The sequence below is a fragment of the Fundulus heteroclitus genome, chromosome 1 (assembly GCF_011125445.2).
Source record: "Fundulus heteroclitus isolate FHET01 chromosome 1, MU-UCD_Fhet_4.1, whole genome shotgun sequence".
Taxonomy (NCBI): Eukaryota; Metazoa; Chordata; class Actinopteri; order Cyprinodontiformes; family Fundulidae; genus Fundulus; species Fundulus heteroclitus.
The window spans coordinates 39,615,351-39,640,219 of NC_046361.1; the positions used below are offsets into that span (position 1 = coordinate 39,615,351).

At 42.7% G+C, this 24,869-nt stretch overlaps 2 protein-coding genes across 3 annotated transcripts in view; one reads left to right on the plus strand and one right to left on the minus strand.

Annotated features, from left to right (window-relative positions):
• Positions 1 to 697: 697 nt before the first annotated feature.
• Positions 698 to 14,525, minus strand: LOC105930763 (vasopressin V2 receptor). Its single transcript, XM_036142803.1, has 8 exons — positions 14,467 to 14,525; positions 14,344 to 14,433; positions 9,545 to 9,813; positions 6,261 to 6,506; positions 4,841 to 4,987; positions 4,515 to 4,767; positions 2,608 to 2,793; positions 698 to 1,186 (listed from the first exon to the last, which is right to left on the minus strand). The coding sequence occupies exons 3-8, from the start codon at positions 9,806 to 9,808 to the stop codon at positions 999 to 1,001; spliced, it is 1,284 nt and encodes a 427-aa protein (XP_035998696.1). The 5' UTR covers positions 9,809 to 9,813; positions 14,344 to 14,433; positions 14,467 to 14,525; the 3' UTR covers positions 698 to 998.
• Positions 14,526 to 19,297: 4,772 nt separating this feature from the next.
• fam120c (family with sequence similarity 120C) overlaps positions 19,298 to 24,869 on the plus strand; it is a 30,901-nt gene continuing 25,329 nt past the window's right edge. For both annotated transcript variants that reach the window (XM_012869391.3, XM_012869402.3), the window contains exons 1-3: positions 19,298 to 20,940; positions 24,331 to 24,577; positions 24,660 to 24,742. In XM_012869391.3, the coding sequence (XP_012724845.2) occupies positions 20,416 to 20,940; positions 24,331 to 24,577; positions 24,660 to 24,742 (855 nt within the window). In that variant the 5' untranslated portion in view covers positions 19,298 to 20,415. The remainder of the gene's footprint in view (positions 20,941 to 24,330; positions 24,578 to 24,659; positions 24,743 to 24,869) is intronic.

Here is a 24,869-nt window from a genome sequence, read left to right on the forward strand (position 1 = left end):
TTCTAGAAAGAAATTGACATTTATTCTCCGTTTCTAAGGATCTAAACTGGTTCATGTTTTATTTTACCTGTAGAAAAGGATCGTACCAAAGAAGAAACTAAAGTAATTAAACTACTTTATGCAAAAGTTTTTACCCATAAAGGATCAAAGCACTCGTATAAAAGCAGACGCCACTAATAATGGATAAACGTCCTTTATAAAAGTGGCAGAGGGCCTGGTTCTTGTAGCCGTTACATTCATTTTGGCTGAATATTTGAAAGTTGTTTAATTTGTTTTTTTTCTTTCTTTTTTTATCTTGGCACAGATAAATCTTTTAATTGGTGCCACAAGGCGAACCGGGTTTCGATCTCTAAGCCCTAGTGGGTTCTGGTTCTGCTGGAGGTTCTCCCTGTTAAAGGGGACTTTTCCTCTCTACTGTTGCCTCATGCATGCTCAGTATGAGGGATTGCATCAAGTCTCTCCAAGCAGCATTCACTCCTCCTGAAAGAGCGTAGAGCCACAGTGGACAGTCGTCTGCATTGTTGATGGCTTTGCAGCAATCCCTCATACTGAGCATGCATGAAGCGACAGTGGAGAGGAAAACTCCCCTTTAACAGGGAGGAGAACCTCCAGCAGAACCAGGCTCAGTGTGAACGCTCATCTGCCTCCACCCACTGGGGCTTAGAGAAGACAGAGCAGAGACTCAGAAGCTCACATTGACCCAGGAGTACTTTCTATGTTAGAGAAAACAGAGCAGAGACACAGAAAGCTCAGAAGCTCACATTGACCCAGAGGACCAGGGCTGAGAAACTGTCCCTCCCAAAGCCCTACCCTCTATTTAAGATTTATGGACGAAGCACAAACTGCTCGGCACCAGGAAGGCAACCAATCTAAAGTCATGCTGCCAGTTCTCCAGAAAGTAAAATACAATCTAATATCTAGCTACAAATATTGTGGTCATCTGCTTTTCTCTGTAATTATTCCTCTGATAAACTCATGACTGCCTGTGGGGGGGCGGGTCATCGGGAGTTGGAGGTGTGCGTGGCCGTCGAGTCGTTGGGCAAAGACCCCCGTCGATGCGAGGCCGTCCGGCAGAAGAGAAGCAGGCGGAGCTCCGGGGAGACGCTGCTGGAGAAGGCGGAGTAGATCCAGGGGTTGGTGCACGAGTTCAGGCTGGCCAGCAGCATCAGCAGCGTGAACGCTGCGTCTGAAAGCAAAGCCAGGCAGAGGGGAGAAGATATAACCAATAAAAGCATCAGATGCATTTAGTCATCAGTGTGAGCGCCTCAGTCAATGTTTCCCCCTAGTTCCTCATGTCTGAGCGTTCACTGATGGCCTCTTCCTCTTCTAACATGACTGAACACCAAGCACAGTCCATAAAGACCGGACATGCATGAGTCCTCAGCCTGATGGACCAGCTTAGGGCCTGGAGGCCTTCCTGTCCAACATCAGTGTCTGACCTCACACATGCTTTTTATTTTGTTATGAATTCCCTTAAACTCTCACGGAAGGCCTTCAGATTGTAGCTGCAAAGTGTGACGCAGCGTTGTGTATATGCAGTTAAAGTTGATGTGAGTTTATGGGCACGCCACCTGATGCAGCTGAAGCACGGTGGTTTGGGGCTGATTGTGCTTGTTGACTGGTGTTCAGAGGAGTTTGTGTCTCACTGCCAGATGCCAAAGTGTGTGAGACAGAGGTGAGGCCATCTGCATTGCAAAAACAATCTAGAAATAAGTAAAATGTTCTTAAAGTTAGTGTATTTGTCCTTGATTTGAGCAGCTAAATAATATTATTTGCCAATGGAACGAGTATTTTGACCCCCAAAATAAGATAATTAGACATCCTGTACTTGAAATACGGTGATGGAGATGAGTTGTTCCTATTTTAAGTGCAAAAATCTTATTCCATTGGCAAATCTTATTTACCTGCTCAAATCAAGGACAAATGCATTCATTTTAAGAACGTTTTACTTATTTTAAGTTCTGTTTTTGCAGTCTGACGGCTTGGCTCAAACCGGGTCAGCGGGATCCAAACCCCAGCAGATGATCTGCGACACGGTGGAGTCTTCCTCCACCGTGTCAGACTGATGAAGGCCGCTGATATTGCTGCTGAAGTGGTTTATTCACGCTTATTTCATCAATGCCTCTGATTTTTAAGGTTAGATTCCAACAGTTTTAAAACCTGGTGAGGGCCGGAACATTTTTACACTGCGAAAAGGGAACTAAACATGAGTAAAATTGTCTTGGAATTAGTGTATTTGACTTTGATTTGAGCAGATAATTAAGATTATTTGCCAATGGAATGAGTATTTTAAACCCCTATAACAAGATAAGTAGATATCCTGCACTTGGAATAAGATGATTGACATGAGTTGTTCCTAATTTAAGTGCAAACATGTTATTCCATTGGCAGATCATCTTGTTTAATTTTTACCTGATCAATTCAAGGACAAATGCACTCATTTCAAGAAAACTTTACTTACTTTTAGTTCCTTTTTTGCAGTGTATGTCCTAACCTGTAAAGTGGACTGTTGGTGTGGATTAATTTTCTGGTACTGAACTGGAGGAAAAGTCTGAGAAGCTTGTGGTGGACACCCAGAATAGCCTCGGTCTCTGCAGACAGACCTACCTGTCTGAGGCGGGTCGGGGTCCCAGGCCGCCCACAGCTGCACGCTGAAAAACGGGGCCCAGCAGAGCGAGTAGACCACAACAATGACCAGGGTCATCTTCACAGTTTTAGACATGGCGGCCGTCACCTCCCCACCACCGGCCGGGGGGGCTTTGGGAGGGTGTGTGGGGCAAACAGCAGAGGGCGCTGTGGGGACAGATTGCAGAATATCAACATGTATGCAGGGGTGTGGACAATTTCAGGACCCCCCCAAAAAGAATTGTCTTAATGCCAAAAGGAGCCCAACAGATTTTACTTTAACTGGAGCCTCCTTTCCACTTGATTTATACATGCAACAATCTTTATTAGATTTTATGCTGGGACTATTTCATATTAAATAGACATTGAAACAGGAAGTTAGAAGTGGAAAAAAGGAGAGAAACAGATGAGACAAAATGCTAAAAGGGAGAAAGAGGAGAGAAAAGGGAGAGAGCAATATAACATCCTCAGATTCTGCTTCTACACCTACAAAGAGAGATATAAAAAGAACAGCAGAACCAGCCGGTAAAGCATTATAGATACAAACAACCAACGCCTTGATACCATCACTGAAGAATATACAGGATTATTTAATATGACATGTATAAAGTGACAGCTGAAGATAATAACAGGAGTTTTCTGTATAGAAGTGAGTCTGTAGTACCTGGATCAACCTGTAGATGTTGCTGAGAGTGAACTGGTGTCTGTGAGGTTTATCCATAAGAAAAATGCTGAATAGTGGTTGTTTAAGCAGCCAAAGAACCCCAGAGCACCGAGGCAGACGCATTCCCAAACGTACATTAAATGAAGCTTTCTAAAACCCCGACTTGAACAATACTAGTAAAAAATGTATGCACAGTTTAAAAGTTGGGTCGGTACCAGGAAACCGACACATTACACAAAATTTGTTCCACTGTGCAAAGAAGAGAGGTCAATTATGTCAGAGGCAACATGGAGCATGTGGTCAACAAGCTACTTAGCAAGAACTGTTCAAAATACTCAGTATGTTCATCATAATGAGAATTTTGATCATCAGTATGTTCAAAATACTGGTGAGAGTCTGCAGCGTCTCTGCATTTGGGGCCAATGGGGCCACCAGATGTCGCTGTTGAGCTCTACGTTCACAATAATCAGTGGACAGGATCGTTCTTTAGAGTAATATTGTTAAAAAGATTGATTTCCTTACCAATAAAATTATATTATAAACATTTGTGTCCAAATAAGGCTGCCAGAAAACTGACAAGCTCAATAGCTAAATCCTCCTGAGGCGCCTTGATATTGGGGCCGACCCCCCAGCGTTTGTTTAAATAATGAACATCTGTAATCACACTGAGCATGCCCAGTACGCTCTCAGCAGACAGACGTGGGGTACAAATCCTACGGCCCCAAACTCAGATCGACCAATCAGAACGCTGGAAATGCAGACGGTATGTTTACGTTCTGCTGGATGGAGTGGGACAATCAAGTGTTGGTTGTCATTGCCGGTTCATATAGAAATATTGATGTGAATATTTTCTGTTCAATAAATTAATATTATTAGTGGGCCTTTGTTTGTAATTTATGTATAAAAATTAAATTACATTTGGCTTATATAAAATGGCGTTTCCAGTGTGGTAGTTTATGCTAACTTATCTGTTTCATTTAAAAGTGATCAGTCAGGTTTTATTAACCAGAGAAAGCTAGCTGCTGCTAACAGGCGTTGAGTTTCTGTGTCCCACTTTACTCATCATGCCAGAGACGGCACTGGTGAGGGTGTATGTAAACATTTGACCCTGTGTGGAGAAGACAAATGAAACAGCCAAAGAAATCCTTCATGCCGGCGCTCTTCGTCCTGATGAGTAAACAGAACCTTCTCGTTACGTTCTAAATGAGAGAGGAAAGCGTCTCACCGGCACGCCGGGTGTTCGTCTCACGCTGAGACGCCGTGATGCCGGACCTGAGCGGACTCATGGGCACGTGCTGCAAGGCTGACCCCACCTCAGCGCCGCCGGGACTCCCAGGGTTGTTGAAGGTGAGCGATGACCTCCCTCCTCCTCCTCCTCGGCTGCAGCTGTCCCGTCTGGACAGAGGAAGAGAGGCGGGGGACAGGCGGCGCTCTGGTTTCCTGTACAGGCTCTGGTGAATCTCCCTGAAGATGCGCACCTGATGAGGGAGACGTAAGAGGGGGTCCAGAGCGGCGACATCTTTGAACATCGTCTCCTCCGGCTTTCTTTACCTGACAGAAGGTGATGACGAGGACGGGGATGATGAAGATGGCCAGGGTCATCCACGTCACGTAGGCCTTGAGGCCCCAGGACTGGGCGAAGTGTCCCCAACATTCGTAGACGCCTGGGGCCACTTCAGACCGGGAGAAGATGAAAACCTGCCGGGCAAACAGGTGAGAGGAGGCAGCCAAGAGTTTATCAAAGTTCATTAAGGCACAAAGGGAAAAGATGGACATCCCAGACTGTCACACTGCAAAAACAGAGCTAAACTTAAGCAAAACTTCTTGAAATTAGCGCATTTGTCCTTGATTTGAGCAGCTAAATAAGATTATCTGACAATGGAATAAGTATTTTTACCCCTAAAATAAGACGATTAGATAAACTGGACTTAAAATAAGATGATGGTGAGTTGTTCCTGTTTTAAGGGCAAGAATCTCATTACATTGGCAGATAATCTTATTTAGCTGCTCAAATCAAGAGCAAATGCACTAATTTCCACGGAATTTTACAGACTTTTGGTTCTATTTTTGCTGTGCAGACCTGAATCCTTCAGAAAGCAAAGAGACCATAGAGAGAATCAGGTGAGCTAAACAGCAAACAGCATAAATTCTTGATACTACGCTTCAACATCTGTCTGTTTTCTCGTCCCTAGAAGAAAAGCTGTAGTTTGCATTAGGGCTAAACAATTAATCACATTTTCAATATAATCGCAATTTTAAAAAACGCAATTTCCAAATCGCAGAGCTCTGCAATTTTTGGCTATGTAACAATTAGGGAATTAGACGCGTCCATTAGGTGTCAGTAAAATGTTTAAAGTGGGTTTGCTCCACATGGAAGGGAAGACAGTTGCAGCAGTGAGATAATCTAATTTTATTACTTGTTTTAGAGTTTATATAATCATACAAAGCATTAAGTACAGGTCCATCAGTTTAATACATAGACTTGCTTGTTGGTTGCACTTTATGTTCAACAAGGATTGATGTCCAGATCAATTAAAAGCTGTTCTCTTGAATAATATTTTGATTAATAGAAACATTAAAAGTTCTTGTTTTGAATAGTCCTTCTTTACAAACATCTTTTTTAGACGCCATTTTTGTTGCTTGTGGTTAATGCAGAGAAAAGTCAAAATTGATTTTTTGGTTGAAATATATCGTAGGCAGAACGCAATCATTTCTGCTCTGAGTTTAGATGCTGTGGGTCTTTAAGCAACTAATCCGCACAGCGAGGAAACAAATTGATTTGTTGTTTGTATATGTTTAAAAAGACATAATAAATTAAACTGGGGGGGGGGGAATTGCATTAGATCGCAATATTAAGAAAAAAAAACACAATTAGATTATTTTGCAAAATCTTTCAGCCCTAGTTTGCATTTAACCTTTAATCAAAAGCTCCAGAAAAGAGTAATTCTAGCTGCTTCATGGTGTTTGCTACCTGAGGCAGGCTGAGCAGCAGCGAGAGGCTCCAGGCCAGCAGGATGAAGGTGTTCCACCGCCTTGTTGCACCGCTGCGGTGCGCCTGCAGGGGGCAGCAGATGGCGTAGTGGCGATCCACAGTCATGGCCACAATCATGTAGGAGGAGGCGAACATGCCGAGGACCTGCAGGTATTTCACCAGGCGGCACATGACGTCTGGGCCGGGCAGGCGGCCCTCCGCGTCCCACACCAGCTGAGGTAACACCTGATGGAGGTGAGATCAGGGGGTGAGGGAGTGTCCCAGCATCACTGGGGCAGTGTTATCTGCAGATGTGAGTAAAGTGGGACTGTTTGATTTGATCTGTGTTCACAAAGCCCTTAAAAGGTATGAAAAACCACAAATGTTGTTGGTTGTCTATGGTTATTAGGGTTTAGCTGTTTGTTCATCCAGATTTGCCAGATGTTGCATCAAATGTGTTGTGATCTCATCTAAGAAATGCTGTAGTTGTTATATTACCCTTACATAATGTTCTATTTAGTTTTCTGCATAATAATGCAGAGATAAGCAGGTTGTGCACATGTACAGATTTAAATATTGTTTAATTTTTCTCCCGGTCAGTCGTCATATTATGACTGAACCACCAGATCAACCTCCACTCGAAGTGAAATAATTTATTTCACTGCGGATTTTGTAAGTTTGCATAAATGGATGTAGTTTTAAAAAAAGTCTCAATAAAAAAATGAATTTACATCAAGCTAAACATTTATTTGTGTGTCCTTGTCATATAGATATTTGAGACGATTATGATGGAAAACATTTTTTTGGAGGGAACAGTGCTAAAATGTTTTTAGTTAGTTACTTGCAGAGGTGGGTAGAGTAGCCAGAAATTTTATTCACGTAAAAGTAAAACGTATTTGGCAAGAAGGCTACTCAAGTACTGAATAAATATTTACAACTGATTTAATATTTAAACATTTGGTAATTGGCTTGGCAAAAATATAAAAGTATGTACAAATTCTGGTATTTTAACGACTAACATAAAACATTTACAAACAATAACAATTACAAAGTAACAAATTCAGGCAGAAGAAACTTTTCTAATCAACGTTTTTCAACAAAAAACTTGACTTACTTGACTTATAAATGACTCGATGAGCTCAGCAGATTAAAACAACATACTTGACAGTCTCACCTTAATATAAACTGTGAAATAAGTTTGTTCTTTATTCATGAAGTTACTCACAGTGGATAAAATAGCCCAAAATTTTACTCAAGAGTAGCGATACGCCTTTATAATATTTACTCAAGTAAAAGTAAGAAGTACTGTGCAGTAAAAATACTTCCAGAAGTACATTTTGTTCAAAAAGTTGTAACTGAGTAAATGTAACTAGTTACTCCCCACCTATGGTTCCTTTTAGCTTCTGAGTCTGGCAAGGGACGTAAGGAGGTTACAAAAAAATGTAAATCTGCTTTTTCACTGAAGAAAATGTTGTTCTCAAACGAGTTCAGCTCAAAATCAGACGGCAAGATGCTGAGAGAAATCTCCAGAAACCCCGAAACGTCTCCGGAGGACTGCCAGAGCTGCTCCAGTGCTACGATGAGCCCTGAAGCCGGACAGAAACTCGTCACACAGATCATTACTGTGAAAATGTTTGTTTAGCTTTATAGAAAGAGGAAACTCTGCTCTGAACGCCAGACTGAGGTTTACCAGACTGAGGTTTGCCAGAGAGAACGTAGACAACCAGGACGTCTGGTCCAATGTTCTCTGGGTAGAAGAGTCTAAATCTGAACTGGACACCAACGCAGTCGACGAGTTTGGTGTGAGACCAGGCAGAGCACTCCAAAAAGAGAAAGTACCCACTGCGAGGCACGGGGGTGGAAGCGTCATACTTTGGGTCTGGTTTGATCATAAAAGTAATTAAAAAATCTACCGTGTTTGATGTGAAACCAAAGCAGAAGTGGACCCTGGAACATGGAGAAAAAACAACAAAAAACATAGCAGAGAATCCATCAAAGACTGGCCGACAAATCCTGAGCCGAGTCAAAGTGGAGTGGAGCAAACGGTCCTCTGCTGGAACCCACATTAACATGTTCATTTATTCTGTTTATAGAATTAAACATGCTTGCTCATGTACATACAATGGTTTGTATACTGTAACCTTCTCCTGCATTGTTTACATTCCAATTGTATTTTAAATCTATTGTTTACTTTTAAATCTCTGCTGCACCTAAAAACTGTAATTTAACTTTTACTGCATTTTACAAAGCTGTATGCAACGAAATTTCGTTCTGTACGCACTCTGTGCATACATAATGACAAATAAAGTTGTCTAAGTCTAAGTCAGTATGAGGGATTGCTGCAAAGCCATGGACAATGCAGACGACTCTCCCTGTAGCTCTACGCTTCTCCAGGAGTGAATGCTGCTTATATAGGAAGTTTTTTTGACCAATCTGTATAATCTGATTGAATTTGACTTTGTAAAGTGCCTTGAGATGACATGTTTCATGAATTGGCACTATATAAATAAAATTGAATTGAATTGAATTGAAACACGGTTAATTGATTCAGATTTTAGATTCAGATTCACTTTATTAGCCATTTGCAGTTTTACCTGCATTGGAAAAAAAATGTGCAAGTAGCTCAGAGTGCAAAGTCAACGTAAACACATCAGAGGACACAACATAGAAAACAGACAAACAAAGCCACATGAAGCCTCAATATTAAAAATGCTCCATATATAAATAAAAATGCTGTACAATAAAATCCATACATACATACAAGTGCCTAGTTTAAGATGCTTTGTTCAAAGCAATCACAGCTTGTGGGAAGAAGCTGTGTAAATGGCGATCAGTAGTACATTTTGCAGAACGATACCTTCTCCCTGAGGGAAGCATCTCAAAGAAAGCCCTTGCTGGATGGCCTGAGGCATCATTAGCCAGCTGTAAAGCTCGATTCAATACTCTAGCTTTATATGTGAAGAGTATTGAATGTTTTACCTGTAATTAAAGGGGACATATCAACTCTCTTCAATTCTTCCATTTCACGCTGAGGTCATTCAATTGTCTATATAAAGTGGAACTGCAATGATTTGGTCTGAATCTACCTCCATGTTCCTCATTCCCACCCACCCCCCCCCCCCCCCCCCCCCCCACTCTGAGGTGCATCTGCGAGCAGCTCGTTTTGGTGCCGTCTCTTTAAATCTAAAGGACCTTCCAGTCGGCCATTTTTGTAGCAGAAAGGTTCGGGACCCTCTGGACTCCCCTGGTTCAATGAAAGCCAGCGTCGTGACGGTGTGTGTTACCTGGAACAGCGCCACCACCAGGTCAGCCACGCACAGGTTGAGCATGAACTGGTGCAGCGGGCTGTGGCGCCGCCTCCGCTTCAGCAGCACCACCAGCACCAGCCCGTTCCCGACCAAGGCCAGCAGCAGGATGACGGCCAGCACCACCACCTCCGTCGCGGCCAGCAGGGGGTCCCGGTCCAGCTCCGTGATGTTGGGGGCCGTCGGGGCCTCAGAAACGCCTGACTGGTCCCGGTATGGCTCCGTTACGATGGAGGCCGACATGATGCCTGGGAGCGAGGAGAGAGATGTACTGGTAGTGGGCAGAGAGCGCTACGCTGCAAAAAGGAACTAAAAGTGTGTAAAATGTCATTAAATTTGTGATTTTTTCCTTGTTTGAGCAGCAATATATGACCGTTTGCCAAAAATAAGATTTTAAAATCACAACAGTTTGTACCCATTATCTTATTTCAAGAGCAGAATATCTAAATATCTTATTTTAGTGGTAAAAAAATACTCATTCCATTGGCAAATAGTCCTATTTAGCTGATTTCAAGAAAATTTACATACTTTTAGTTCCCTTTTTGCAGTGAACAACATATTTTTACTCAAGTAAAAGTAGCTGACCAAGAAATTACTCGAGTAAAAAAAAAAGTATTTGGTAGAAAGGCTACTCAAGCACTGAGTAATTATTCCTAACATCTGATTTAATATTTAAAAGTGATGTAATCAAACAGACAAAAACATAAAGTACGCATTCTGGTATTCTATCTGGTACACTAAAATAAAAAAAAGATATACAAAAGATAATTATAAAATAACTTCAGACAAGAGGAACACTTTTCTGTCTTGTTTTCAGCATAATGATTTTCATTCTCCAAACGACAAATGATCTCAGCAGAAGGAAAATAACAGAAAAACTACAAAACTTGTGTCTAAAACAAGAAGGTAAACTGTCGTTGTGTCTTTCTGGTGGATCTTTGGCTAAAACAAGTCGCTTCTTAATTCAGTGAAGTTACTCAAGTCAGAGAAGCAATATTTTTAAACCATATCACCAAAGGAAAAGTAAAAAGTACAGCGCAGTAAAACTACTCCTAAAAGTGCCTTCAAAAAGTTACTTGAGTAAATGTAACTAGTTACTGCCCCTTCTGGTCAGCGTTAAACGCTTTAAACTGAAATCTGTTGTAATATATTTACTTTTATTGTGAAAAACGGCCTGAAAACTGTCAGACTGGCTGAACCTGAACGGAAAGCGTTGAGGTGATGCCTGCAGACAAAAAGCTCTTTGCTTCCCGTCTCTGTGTTGCAGGATGAATGTGCTCACAGAGGCCTGACCATCTTTGTGTTTCTGGGTTATTTACAGCCATGCCGCCGACCGGCTGCCAAGTTTACATCCAACAGGAGCCCACGAGGGACAAACACAAGAACAGCTGATGTGTGCACGGTCACCATCCTCCGACTGCGGAGCCGCTGCCTGTTTCATAACCGGAGGTCAAAAGGCCACATTTCAAAAAGGGAAGTAAAATGAAGTAAAATGTGCTCGAAATTAGTGGATTTCTCTTTGATTTGAGCAGGAAAAATAAGACTATTTGCCAATAGAATACGATTTTTGCACTTAAAATTAGAACATTTCATCTCCATCATCTTATTTCAATTGCATTATATCTAATAATCTTATTTTACGGGTAAAAATACTCATTCCATTGGCAAATAGTCCTATTTAGCTGCTCAAATCAAGGAGAAATACGCTGATTTCAACAAAATGTTACTTACTTTTAGTTCCCTTTTTGCAGCTCCAGTCACAACAGATCATGTGACGCGGGGCCAGGACTACAGATGATGGATGAGCGTCACTAATTATCAGGCGGTGATGGTGGAAGCTGACTCAGGTCTATTTTTAGGGGGAAGAACAATCTCGAGAACTTCTTGTAAATATAATTTAGGTTTGCTGTGCTGGACTTTGCAGAAGTTTGATTCCTGCTTTTAACGAGAACACACAACCCCTTCAATGGCTTCCCGTTCAGTTTGAAATCCATTTTAAAATCATTTTAGTTGCTTTTAGGCCTCTTCTTACTTGACTGCACTGCTTCACCCTCACAGGCCACCGCATCCTCTCAGATAGCCGGACCAGAAAACTTTCTACTGTCCTGAAGAGTTTATAAATCTAGAGGACAGTTTATGAATCTAGAGGATAGTTTATGAATCTAAAGGATAGTTTTTTAATCCAGAGGATAGTTTATGAATCTAAAGGATAGTTTATGACTCTAGAGGACATTTTATGAATGATGAGGACAGTTTATTCAATTAAATTCAATTAAATTTTATTTATATAGCCCCAATTCATGAAATCTCAAGGCACTTTACAAAGTCAAAATCAATAATATTATACAGATTGGTCAAAAATTTCCTATATAAGGAAACCAGTTGATTGCATCAAGTCTCTCCAAGCAGCATTCACTCCTCCTGAAAGAGTGTAGAGCCACAGTGGACAGTCGTCTGCATTGCTGATGGCTTTGCAGCAATCCCTCATACTGAGCATACATGAAGCGACAGTGGGAAGAAAAATTCCCCATTAACGGGAAGGAAAACCTCCGGTTTATGAATCTAAAGGATAGTTTATAAATCCAGAGGACAGTTTATGAGTCCAGAGGATAGTTTATGAATCCTGAGGACTTATTTCGGCTTATTTAGCTGCTCAAATCAAGTGCAAATACACTCATTTCAAGAATATTTTACTTACTTTTAGTTTCCTTTTTACCGTGTACTTGATCACTGCTGCATTTAGCAGAAATCAACATGTTTGGGTCGGTGATGGGAGGACCCAAAAGGCCTGGTGTCTACAGCCAGATAAGGTTCAGTAGCTTTCATGGGGACTGAACGATCTAAAGAGGTCAGACCTTACACCAGTTCTTTGATAGGCTAAAATGTGAAGCAAAAAATAAAACAACAAAAATCCCCACTTGGTTTAAATATTTGGTGTCCAAAGTGTGGTCTGTGGGCCATTTGCGCCCCCTGGCCTAATTATTTGTGGCCCCCAGGTGTGACCACCAGCAGAGGTGGTTGGTGTGGACGGAGACTTTTTATTTTTGGCTCAACCACAATCGTTACCAGCAACTTAAGATCAGGCACAAAACAAAGCATTTGTCTGTGAAAAACCTCGATTTTTAGATTCTCCTTAATTTCATAAAAAAAGGACCACATCTATCCAATCAGGGTGATCTGTTTGATCTGAACACAACAATGTTTTCAAAGAAAGAGGGACCCAAATCCAGTTCTTATTGCTGAGAAAACACCAACTTTTCTCTATTTTTTAAAAATTGAAATTAAAATGAATTTGCTAACTGGACGCCTTTCTTCTAATGACGCAAACAATAAAAACCCTTTTTACTGAATCTACAATCTTTCCTAAAAAAAATCTGACTACTTTAGTTTTTTAATTAAAATATTGCAGGCTGAGTTTATTGTTGAGACATTATAACAATCACAAAGACATTTATATGTTATTCTAGTCTAATCCTCTCTACTGAACCTCTCATCAGTGCTTATTAACACTAAAATATATTGTTTCTGTCTCTGTATGCATTGTGCTCAGGCTTTTCAAATAACAGAAGCTCCCGTCGAACCTCTCTGACCCAAAAACATGAAAATCTTATGGAAATTTTGAACTAATGTTGGTTTGAGGTCACTGATGCAGACTTGGTATTAATGTAGTATCAGGTTTTAAGTGAAAGACCAAGACAAAGTTTTCCATTATGGTAAAAATGGAAAACGATACAAATCTATCTGCTGTCAGCTTCCTGTTCTTCCACAGATGATGGTTTGTTCCTGTCATTCAGCCGTTATTCTCTCCCAGACTCACACGTCATTAGTGGCCTATTTATTTAAGGTTAAACCTGCAACGTTTTGTTTTGTTAATTGAAATTGACATTAAAATATGCATTCTTTTAGACCTGCAACAACCATTTTAAGTGTAAATAACTGAAGACGAAACAAATAAAAGCTAACATTGAATCAATATTACTGAATATTATGCAAATTAGGACTCACCAGTCCTAAATTTCTGTTTCTTTTTAATTATTTTATTTCACATTAACATCAGTTCTTGTTTTTTTTTTTTTTGGTTTTTTTTTTGAGAATGTGGCTAAAACACAGATGAAAACATCTGAAATGTCCCTTCAAAGCCCCCAAAACTCTCTCTTAGAACTGAGGTCTGACTTTGTGTTTAAAAGCAGAAAATCATCAGACTGAATCTAATTAAAACGAGGTTTTATTCTCTCTCGGCCCACGTTTCTACTCCAGACAGCCACACCGGTTCTGACGAAGCAAACTTTTCTCACATGGAGGGAAAAAGCTGCGGCAGTTTGGTCCGGGCTGCAGAGAAACTGGAGTCCTCCGGCGTGTTTTGGTGTTCCTGCCGGGCGGAGAGTCGTGTGAAAGGCAGGCGGCTGCTGTGAAGCCCAGTTAACACGTTCCCAAGTCAACAAACTACGAAGCTGAAACTGCATCCGCTTTGTTTCGGACACAGACGGTCCAGAGCCAGCTCTGCCCTCAGCAGCTACGCAGGCTGGATGTGAGGACTTTACATGATCATCTTTAGGCCTCGTTAATCCAATTAGCCGTCTGGACACCTGCTGCTCTGCGCCTTTTTCAATTTAAAAGCCAAAAGCCAAAACCAAAGTCTGTTAAGTCTCGTCTTTTTCTCCTTCTCTAGTCGTAAATTTAACTGATCTGAGTTCTATTTCTCACCTAACCCTGGCAGAGTCGGTAAAAGCATCCACAGGTTAACAGCTTTAGTAGAGAAGCGTGAGGTTCAGACTTACTGAGCTGGTCCTCAGCGTCCCGTCCAGCGTCTGCAGGAGCCGGGTCGACCTGATCCTCTGCTGCACACGCACGCCGCCTCCATGCTGCGCCTGCTGCATGCGCACGCCGCCTCCATGCTGCGCCTGCTGCACACGCACGCCGCCTCCATGCTGCGCCTGCTGCATGCGCGCCAGCTCTCCATCCCCGCTCCGCTCACACGGTGACCTCTGTCAGCTCACGCCAGCCCCGGCTCCTGTCCTCCTCCCCTCCCCTCCCCTCCCAGCATCCCTCTCTTTGCTTTCCTCTCCTCGTTTGCATTCAGCAGGAAAACAAAAAATCGGTGAGGAGGAGAAGTGTGAGTGGGAAGAGCGTCGATGAAAGGACCTGGTGGGCCTTCCAGCGTCGGGGAACTGATATAATTTCCAGCTGATTGCTTAGATTAAGAGTGTGCTGCTGCTGGGGCCGCTTTGATCCCCCCCCCACCCCCCATGTGTGCAGAGCAGCAGATCAAAGAGCTTTTCCTACATGCACACTGGACTAACATGTACGTGTCGCCTTGCATCACCTGCTGATTAAAAACGAGAGGGGAGGGCAGACGGGGTCAGGTCTCAGGTTATCGGGGAGAAGTGGGGAACTGAGCAGCCGATCTCACTTTCTCTGCCTTGCATTCCTCCTCTTCCCCCTTTCTAGTCCCTCCAACGGGGCATTAATCTGTTTTGCCCCCTCGTTTGGAGGGGCTTGTAATTATGGAGGCCTCCGCTGAGTGCTGGAGTCACACAGACACACAGAAACAGCGGTGCATGAGGCCCTGTTGTTTCCGTGTTGCTCTACCAGAAGCAAAAACAAGCAGGATTGTCAGGTCTGGGAAGAGGCGACGGCGGTCAGAGGACTTTAATTAAGGCCTTCTGACCGGGACACTGCAAAGAGAGAACAGAATGTAAATAAAAATGTTTGAAATTAGTGTATTTGTCCATGATTTGGGCAGATAAACAATCTTATCTGCCAATGGAATGAGATTTTTGCTCTTAAAATAGGAAAATCTCATCTCCATCATCTTATTTCAAGTGCAGTTTATCTAATTATGTCATTTTAGGGGTAAAAATACTCATTCCATTGGCAAATAAAAATATTTACCTGCTCAAATCAAGGACAAATGCACTCATTCCAAGAAGATTTTTACTTACTTTAAGTTCTCTTTAGTAAGAGTTCCTAATTTATTTACAAAAATGTCAAAATATATGCACATACATATATATATATATATACACTGACTTCAACTAGTAACACAAGGAACTCACATACTAACCAGACGTGTCTGATCAGACCACTGCTGCCTAAAGGGAGACACCAACTAACAAACAAGGAGTGCTAATTGGTTAGCGATAGAAATCAAACTTGGGTTAGAACTTTCTGCCCAAAGGAGAAAAACAACAGAACAAATAATAAAACCAAAATATCCTGTCGGTCAATCCAAAAAAAGGTTATAAAATAAAACAACTGGACTTCTATTCTGACGCTGAAGACATCTGGGAAGCCTTAAAAATTCAGAATAGAAGTCCAGCTGTTTTATTTTATAACCTTTTTTGGATTGATCATGACCTGGATGACTGAGAATCTTCACCAACGAGATCCTGGGTCCTTCTGTATATTCTCCCTGTGCATGGATGGTTCTCTCCAGGTACTCTGACTTCCTCCCACAGTGCAAAAACATGACTGTTGGGTTAATTGGTCTCTGAATTAAGTGTGTGTCTATTTTTTGTCCTGTGATGCCCTGTGATGGACTGACAACCTGTCAGACTCCTCCTCCTCCCCAATGACCGCTGGAGATAGGCACCAGTTCCCTGTAATCCTGCACGGATAGGCGGGTCTAGCAGCTGGGACTTTTATCCAATCCACATTCCTAATGTCCCATTAAGCTGTTTGCCTACTGCCAATAAACGTCAAGAAGAAGAAGAAGAAGAAGAAGAAGAAGAAGAAGAAGCTGAGACTCCTTTCTTTGACGTGGCGTCCGGTAGCTGGTTATTTAAAAACAGACTAATTCATCTGTTTAATATTCCAGATAGTCAGGTTAATACCAAACATGTTTTTAGCTGTAAATGCAAATGTCAAGACGTTTTTAAACAGTGTGTGAACTCATTTCAAGAATGAGAAAATAAAAAGTAAATAAAGTATAAGAGTTAACATCAAGCCACCCGTCTGTGCGGCAGCAGGAACGGCTGAGGCAGGTACCATCAGGTCGTTGCTTCCCAGATCACAAGTAAGTCTCAAGTCGGGTTACAAGTCATTTACAAGTCATATTGAGCTATTAATGACTTCCAAAGACTTCCAGTCATTTTCAATCCTTTCTATGGCCTTATCCTGACCCTGGCCCTAACCGTAAGCGGTTTGTACCAAACTCTAGCCCTAAGCTAAAACTAATTCACACCTTAGTTCTAAACCAAGCCCAGAAAAATTAGCAAAAAATGTTCTCGCTCAGCTGCAAGTACAAGAACACAAACACACACACGTCACAAATCATCTAAGGCAGGGGTGTCAAACATCCGGCCCGCCGAACAATTTAGTCCGGCCCTGTGGCTAAATGCATTATCATTATAAAAAAAATAAATAAAATAAAAATAAAACCCCCCCCCCCCCCCCCCCCCCCCCCCCCCCCCCCCCCCCCCCAGTGTCCTGTCTGGCAATGTGGCAATAAGATGCCACAAAGAGCTCATCAGATTTGACTTTCACAAGTGGACAAGATAAAAGGAAGAGAATGATAAAACAATTATTGAAAAAAACATGTACTTCGTTTAATTGAAAATATGCAGTTCCTATATTGTCCATGAGGGACGCTGTGTTTTAATTCGCAGATTAAGCTTCAGGTGTGGAAAAATTCAAATCATTTCTTAATTTTTATCTGTTTGATGTATTTTGTCATGCAGGACAGTGTTTTTAAGTTCCAAAAAATGTGAATAAATGTTTTTCAACATTGTACAATCACTGTGATCAGTTCTTATGCATAATGCACAAGTAAATGTTTAACTGGGTAACAGTATTGTTGAAATTGCACACACTTTTCTTAAAAACGCTGAGGTTATTCATAATATATTGTGTAAAAGTGAAATTAACTTAATATAAAAATCAACAACAAGTCCACATTTATTAGTTCTATTTAATTTTGCAATGAGTTAACTCGTGTGGCCCTCTTGAGATCAGATAAAGCTGTATGCGGCCCCTAAACCAAAATGAGTTTGACACCCCTGATCTAAGGCCTTCTGTAGACGTTTAATTTGTGCTAACGTGAATATTTTCAGCCGTGCAATGGACTGTCGACTTGCTCAGGGTGGATCCGACCTTTTGCTGGTTGACAGCTGGGACACCTGAGAGCATCAAGACGCTTAAGTCCAAGTCAAGTCATTAGTATTTAAGTCAAAGTTGTATGTAAGTCTTTGCTAATATAACCATATCGGAAGTTATCAAATCTGTGACTGAAGTCTGACTCTAGTCAAGTCATCAGCTTAAAGTCCACACCTCGGCCATCAACCCGATCAATGCCTTTTTTTTTAAAACTAATATTGAAGATTCAGAAACTTTTGATTCTTTACCAAATGAAACCGAGAGCCGTGAAAAAGTATTTGCTCCAGTTGTTTTCCTCTTTTTTGGGTTTTTAACATCACACTTAGATGTTGCAAAATTTTAAACCCAGAAAAAGATAACCTGAGTGCATATAAAAAGCAGTTTTTTGTAAGCGTCAGTTTCTTCAATAAAAGGGGGAAAAAATCTATCCAAACCCACATGAAAAAACTTAAAAAATTAATAGTTGGCCTCTTGGCTGCTTCTCTGACGCTCTCCTTGGTCGGCCTGTCATGTCGTGTCTTGATAGGTTTCCAGTTACGCCATACTCAGACGCCAGATGGATTTTATTTGGGAGAGTCCGCATAAATAAAAATTGCACACTTCCCAGAATTTTTGTTGAAAAAGAAGCTAAAACTGTTTGTGTTTCTAACACGATAAACGGGAAAATTGTAAGGGATGTGAATACTTTTGCAGGGCTTTTCGTGGCCATTTTCATGGCATTTTAAAGTTATTAGGTGATATATGGGCTAGTTTTGGAAAAGAAATAGTACAGAATAATCCTTCCTCTGTTCCTCAGTGGGGAAATTTGCATTTTGTCAGCTGCCCAGAAATAGAATATAGATAGTAAATAATGGTCATTTAAGAATATGCAGATGTAAACGCAACATCTGAAAAGCAAATTAAGATGACGCATGGTGAGGATCTGGACATTGTATAAATGTATAGACAATGGAGAGAAAAATAAATAGCTGAGTTCTGTTTGTTTGCTACATGGTCAGTTACGGTGCTGATTATACTGCAATAGCCGCTGGGAGGAAACATCTACGCTGTTGGACACGTTTGATGGATTCAGGGTGCAGCACTGACACTGAAGAGGCTCTTCGGTGCAAAAGAGAAAAGAGAAGCATGGACTCTGGCCTAGTTTGCTCATTATTTTCCACACATTTTCTTAAAGGCGCACATAACTAAACACAGCCACCAGGGGGCGCCAAATTCACGACCATTTATCACAAAGGGGACAGCGTCATTCTACCTGTTAGCACTCAGTGACCGCTCCCGTATTAAACTATAAATTATTCATCGATATTCTTCTTAAATCAATATAGTTTTTTTTCAGTAGCTATATTTTCTGCATAAAATTGTGCATTGCATGATATTTACTGGAAAATATTTAATTATATTTTCGAGAAGGAAAAAAATAGAACAGAAAGTCAGCTCACATGTGCACCGTTTAAAAAAAAATCTGCTCTTTAGATTTTTATCTAAGTCAAAACCGAAATCGCCCTCAAGCTGGTAGTCGTAGTTCGTTCGTGTTCCAAGACAGGTAGCGTTGAGGTTCGTGGCTCTCACTTGTGGACTCCACGTCCCAGAGGCCTTCGCGGCAGTGACGTCTCCCCGCTCCGCGCTATCCCCACCCCTCCCTCCTCCCCTCCCACTCCGCTGGGCCGCGAGGAAGTCGCAAGATGGCTGATGTCGCTTGGAAGTAACGTTCCCCTCCGCAACATGAAGCCGTGAGCGCGGACGAACGCGAGGGAGGCACCATCGGGCTTTTATTTTTATTTTCTTTTAGTTCCTTTTCTTTCAGTTCGTCAAACATCCATTTCATTCCGCGTCGTGTCCGCCCCGGACTCGTCTTCGGGAGTTGACGCGTCAAAATCACGCCGGGGACCCTGCCAGCAAGCTAGCGGCTAGCCACCGTTAGCAAATAGAAGTGCAGCTAAGCTAGCCTCACCGCTTTAGTACTTTGCTTTTTTTTCTCCTCTCCGTTAAACTGATTTTAACCGCCGGCGACTCACAGCGCTGCGGCCACACGTCCGCCGGGCTTTCCCATTTGCAGTGCACGACAAACGTGGCACAAAAAAAAAAAAAAACACGGCTGCCATTATAAGAAAAAAAAAAACACCAAAAAACAACGACTTTTTAAAAATCTGAACACTATGTCCGCGAACTGGCCGTCCAGCCTGCGCGGTTGCTAGCCTAGAACGCGCAGCCAGCCAGCACCGCGTCCGTTCATGTGGACCAACCGGAGGGGGTTCTCGTCTGGTCGACATTTCACGGCGGCGCCCGCCGCCCCGCTGCATGCCCCGTTACTCGCCGTCGGCGTGACCGTGGAAGCGTGAAGCCCCACGTTATGGGAGCGGGAAAACCGTTGAACTTTTTCTAGTCGGGAGGCAGCGACCCCGGCCTTGGCTGGCAGCGCACCAGGAAAACACCGACAGGGATGGACACTAATCCGCGCAGCCGCGACCAGCAGTGAGGCTCGCATTTTGGGACATTTACGGGGATAAAACCCTCTTTAACCGACTCGTTAGTTTAACAGCCCCCCTTTACTACCCACCCGCCCACCCACCCGCCGGCCGGCCGACCCCACGGACCGGCTGCTTTACCGTTGAACTCTAAAGTACAGTTTGTCAATACGGCGGAGACCAGTTAGCGCTGCTAGCTAGCGTCTCGCCCCACGTCACGCTACAAACACGGCGTTCAGAACGTACTCCGAAGCCGCTCCGGGCCACACGCACCGGCTCAACAACACCGTCATGGGCGTGCAGGGCTTCCAGGAGTATCTGGAGAAGCGGTGCCCCGGGGCGGCCGTCCCCGTGGACCTCCTGAAGCTCGCCCGCACCGCGGCCCGCCAGCCGCCCCACCACCATCACCCGCACCACCACCACCACCCGCATCACCCCGGGCCCATGCCTCCCCCGCCGCCGCCGCCCGCCCGGATCCTGATCGACGCGGACTCCAGCCTGCAGCGGCTGTACGGCGGCTACCAGACGGACTGGGTGTGCGGCGGCGAGTGGAACGCCATGCTGGGCTACCTCGCCGCCCTGTCGCAGGCCTGCCTCTACCAGGGCGGCCTGGAGCTCGTCGTGGTTTTCAACGGCACTCTGGGGAAGGAGCGCTGGCCCGAGTGGGCGCGGCGGGCCCAGGGCCAGCGGCAGACGGCGCAGCTGATCGTCAACCACGTCGGCAGCAAGGCCACCCCGCCTCCCCGGGCATGGTTCCTGCCCCCGGCCTGCCTCAGCCACTGCGTCCGCCTGGCCATGTTCCGCTTCCGAGTGCGGGTAAGAGCCGCGATCACGGTTGTCCTGAGCCGGTTTCTGTGGCGCTGGATGCGGCTTGCTGTCGGGTTTTGCACCCGGTGAACATGTGCGGCTCATCCGGCTGTCATAGAAAGTTCACCCGCAGCCGCATCCAGCGCCTTTTAGCGGGCTTATCTAGCCCGGCATCACTCATTAACCCGGGTAACCTTTCTATAGGCGGTGGAACAGCTGCTGCTAGGCTAGAAGTGTTGTTTTAAAGCAGGTTTGTGTATTTTTCTGTTTATTAGACTGATCAATTAACACATAAAAGGAAACTGAGCTGCAGTTTCTTCATAGAAGTTTTAAATGTTGCAGAAAAAAAGACCCTCCTTTAGTCATTAAAGCACAAATTCTTAACCTTTTATATATAAGACGATTGTTAAACTCAAAATGCAAAGTGTGATTTTTATGAGTCTGGAGGGTTTTTTTTTTTGGTTTTCGACCTGCCAACTTTTCCTGTAGGAGCTTATCACGAATTAGGCTCTTTATTCATGTCCCAAACAGGCAATAATTTTACAGCAAGTCACAATAAAATACAGATAAAAAGTATATTGAAAGCCCGGTGCCAATATGGCAATATATGCTGTCAATCGAGGGGTTAGAATAAAACGTATTCCAGTCTCTGGCTCCTCTATTATTAACAGTGGAATAAAGCTTTTAGGGTAAATAAATGTGGAAAAGATTAAAATATGCTCACTGTCACCGTTTTTATCCACATTTCTCAACCAACAGGTTATTTTCACCCCAACCTACTTCCATTTGCTACATTCAAACCATATGACCTGTCTAACCATTGCTTATTAGTTTATTTCTCCTGTTAATGAATAATTTGCTGAATTGTTAAAAACCACAAAAATACCTATATGTCATGTATTATTTATTCTATTTGCAATATTTTTCAAGATTTGACCATTTCTCTCCATGATGGCATATCTGGGAATCCTGATTAAACTAAAATAGCTCTAAGAAACTATTTGTAGTCTTTGTAGTAGATATTAATTGGAGTCATGTGACCAGGCTTTCTTATAGCAGACCCAATAGGTTAGAGAATATTACTTTAAACAGGTTTTCAACGAAGGTACAAAATGTCCCCAAGGTGTGAACCGTCTGCAGCCTGGATGTTTGGACGGAGCGTCCTGCGTTTCTGAGATGATTCTCACCCCACATGAAATACCGAACGCATCGCCGTCTAACGTTTAATATGATGATGAGTAACAGGATTGTGAAATATAATCATCTGGCAATTAATTCAATTAAGCCCCTGATTAATTTTAGTGAGTCTGTCTCGCTTTTCCTGACGACGCAGACCACGTCAGCCGGGTCTCTGTGGTCAATAAACTTTAGTTTTTATAAGATCCGTCCCCAGAGAGAAACGGTAACAAATCACTATTTTAAGAAGGTCTTTGATAATTTTATCCGCCCGAAAATACAACAGATAAAAAGAAAATAGTTTAGCTGCCATATCCAGCGCAGCTTTTCCTTTTGGTCATTAGTGTCTTCACATTTAATGTTTAAAATAAAAAATCCAGACGTTCATACAATACTCTCGTTCCTGTTCATATCTGTAGCATAATGTGTTTATATTTAGCTCAGGTTAGTGTTGGTCTGTGTTGGTCTTTTTTTCTTCACAAATGTTTTAGGAATGAACTTGTATTGACATTTTGAAATTAAAGTACAGGACCGGAGAAGCCATTGATTCTTCCTGTTCCCTTTTCTGACGCCCTTCGTTTTGTTATGGAATATTTTGTTGGATATCTTAAATTGTTGCATAAGTTTTTCTCTTAAAATGAAAATAAACAAGTCTAATTCACTCTGAGTTCCCTTTAATCCATCTAATTAAATTCAGTTCAGTCACATCCAGTCCAGTCTTTCCAGTTATGTCATAATTATTTTTTATTTTATAAATCTTAAATTGATCAGGCTTTTTGAGGTCTGTCCAGCTAATTCCAGCTATAACTTATTTATTTAAACTTTGCTTTAACTCAACCATTAAGTGTAACATCTAAACGGGAAGGAGAGGAAATGTTCTGCAGGGCAGAAAGAACATTAATAGATTATAAGATTATATTAATTTAACCATTAAATTGTTTGTTTTTGTTAAACTTGGAACAAATTGAGTCAACAAACCTACAAGTTGGTTGTATTTGTGGGGAAAAAATTAAAGTTTTCAACTTTGCATTTAGTGGATAGGGGAAAAAACATTATTTTCAGTGTTTTACCTGCTGATCACTGAGCAAGGCCCTAAAAATATCGTATTTTTAAATACTAATATTTAAGTGTATAATAAACTCAATTTTTCCAGCAGAACCTTCCTCTAACAGGAAGTAGCCTCCAGCAGAACCTTCCTCTAACAGGAAGTAACCTCCTGGTCCAGGAGTCCTCCTTTAGTCTGCGGCTTCATCTGGAGGAGGAATCGTTGACTCAGCGCTAAAATCTTTATGATGAGACACATTTACAGCAAAAGCTTCAACTGCTTTGTCTAAAAGGGGGATGAACACAAAAAGATGGAGGTTGGCAGTGTACCATCGGTAGAAAGACGACGTGAAGCCGTGGGTGGTAGTGGGTCAGTGGATGGCCCCATCCAGGACGATGTCCCAGCTGACCAGAATGCCAGGCTGGGTGTGGCTCCTCTGGATAGAGTGAAATAAAAACGGAACATGAAGTTAATACCAGAAATAACAGCAGATGATGTAAAATGGTAGAGTAGTAGGAAAAAGTAGCAGAGTGAGGAAAAGTGGTCATTATGTCCTCCAGCAGCCGATAGTATAACAGCAGAGATGACTCTGGGTAACCTAAACCACAACATAGGGAACAATCATGATATTAATAATTTTTTTTATTTAAGTGTTGGTTTTAGTTGATAAAAGACAACCCAATATCACTGCCCGCGTGTTTTCATGAAAATAATTAAAAAAAACATTTGGAACTGGGGCTATCGTGTGAAAAAATAAAATATTGAATTGCTTTGTAATAAGGAAACCAAAGCGTATAGCAATAAAATCATGAAAACGCTCATGAAGATTTACTAACAAATGTGTTTTCAGAATGCTTTTAAAAAGATCTGTTTCAGAGAAGGTGCAAAGATCGCCAGGAGAAAACTCAATAAAACCTCAGAGAGCTGCTGCGCATGCAAACGTTAACAAACTCAGATAAATAAGGAGTTATGAGGCCGTTCAGAGACTTTAGGATCAACTTCTAATTACTCTGATAGATGAATAATGGCTCAGTGGCTTTTTTTACATTTCAGATTGTAAGATGTATTTTGAACTTTAGACCTAAACAAGAATATTAAGAGTGACTTAAAGTGTTTCTGTGGTTATTGGGATGTTTGGAGGACGATGGCGACCTGCTGTGTCTGCTGTGCCTCCTCAGGTCGTGCAGACGTTGGAGGACCACCACCAGGAGGTGCTGTCTCTCTACAGGGACTACGGCTTTTCTGGCCTGATCGCTCAGGACTCCGAGTTCGCCCTCTGCAACGTGCCCGCCTACTTCTCCTCACACGCGCTTAAGCTGAGCTGGAACGGGAAGAACCTGACCACGCACCAGTACCTGCTGTCCGAGGCCGCCAGGCAGCTGGGCCTGAAGACGCAGCACCTGCCGCTGTTCGCCGCTCTGCTGGGTGAGGCCCCGCCCTCTGTGGCGCTCCGCCGCCGTCCCGCAGCTTCCTCCGCCGTCCGCTGACCCGTCTGCTTCTTCTTCAGGGAATCATATTCTGCCTGATGAGGACCTGGCTGCCTTCCACTGGAGTCTGCTGGGACCAGAACACCCACTCGCTTCCCTCAAGGTACGCAAAGACCCAGAAAAATAAAAAAATCTGTTAGGTTACAACAAGACAAAGTTAATTTTAACTTGGCTTAACCAATAAGTGTCCTTCATTTAGAGAAATGTCTCGTTTTTCTCTTCCCTGTTTG

Bases quoted from the DNA above. Each gene is read 5' to 3' on its own strand.
- LOC105930763 (XM_036142803.1), bottom strand. From the start codon at position 9,808: ATGTCGGCCTCCATCGTAACGGAGCCATACCGGGACCAGTCAGGCGTT. The intron at 6,507-9,544 runs GTAACACACACC...CACCTCCATCAG, and splicing joins TGGTGGTGGCGCTGTTCCAG to GTGTTACCTCAGCTGGTGTG. The intron at 4,988-6,260 runs GTAGCAAACACC...TTTGCCCGGCAG, and splicing joins TGCTGCTCAGCCTGCCTCAG to GTTTTCATCTTCTCCCGGTC.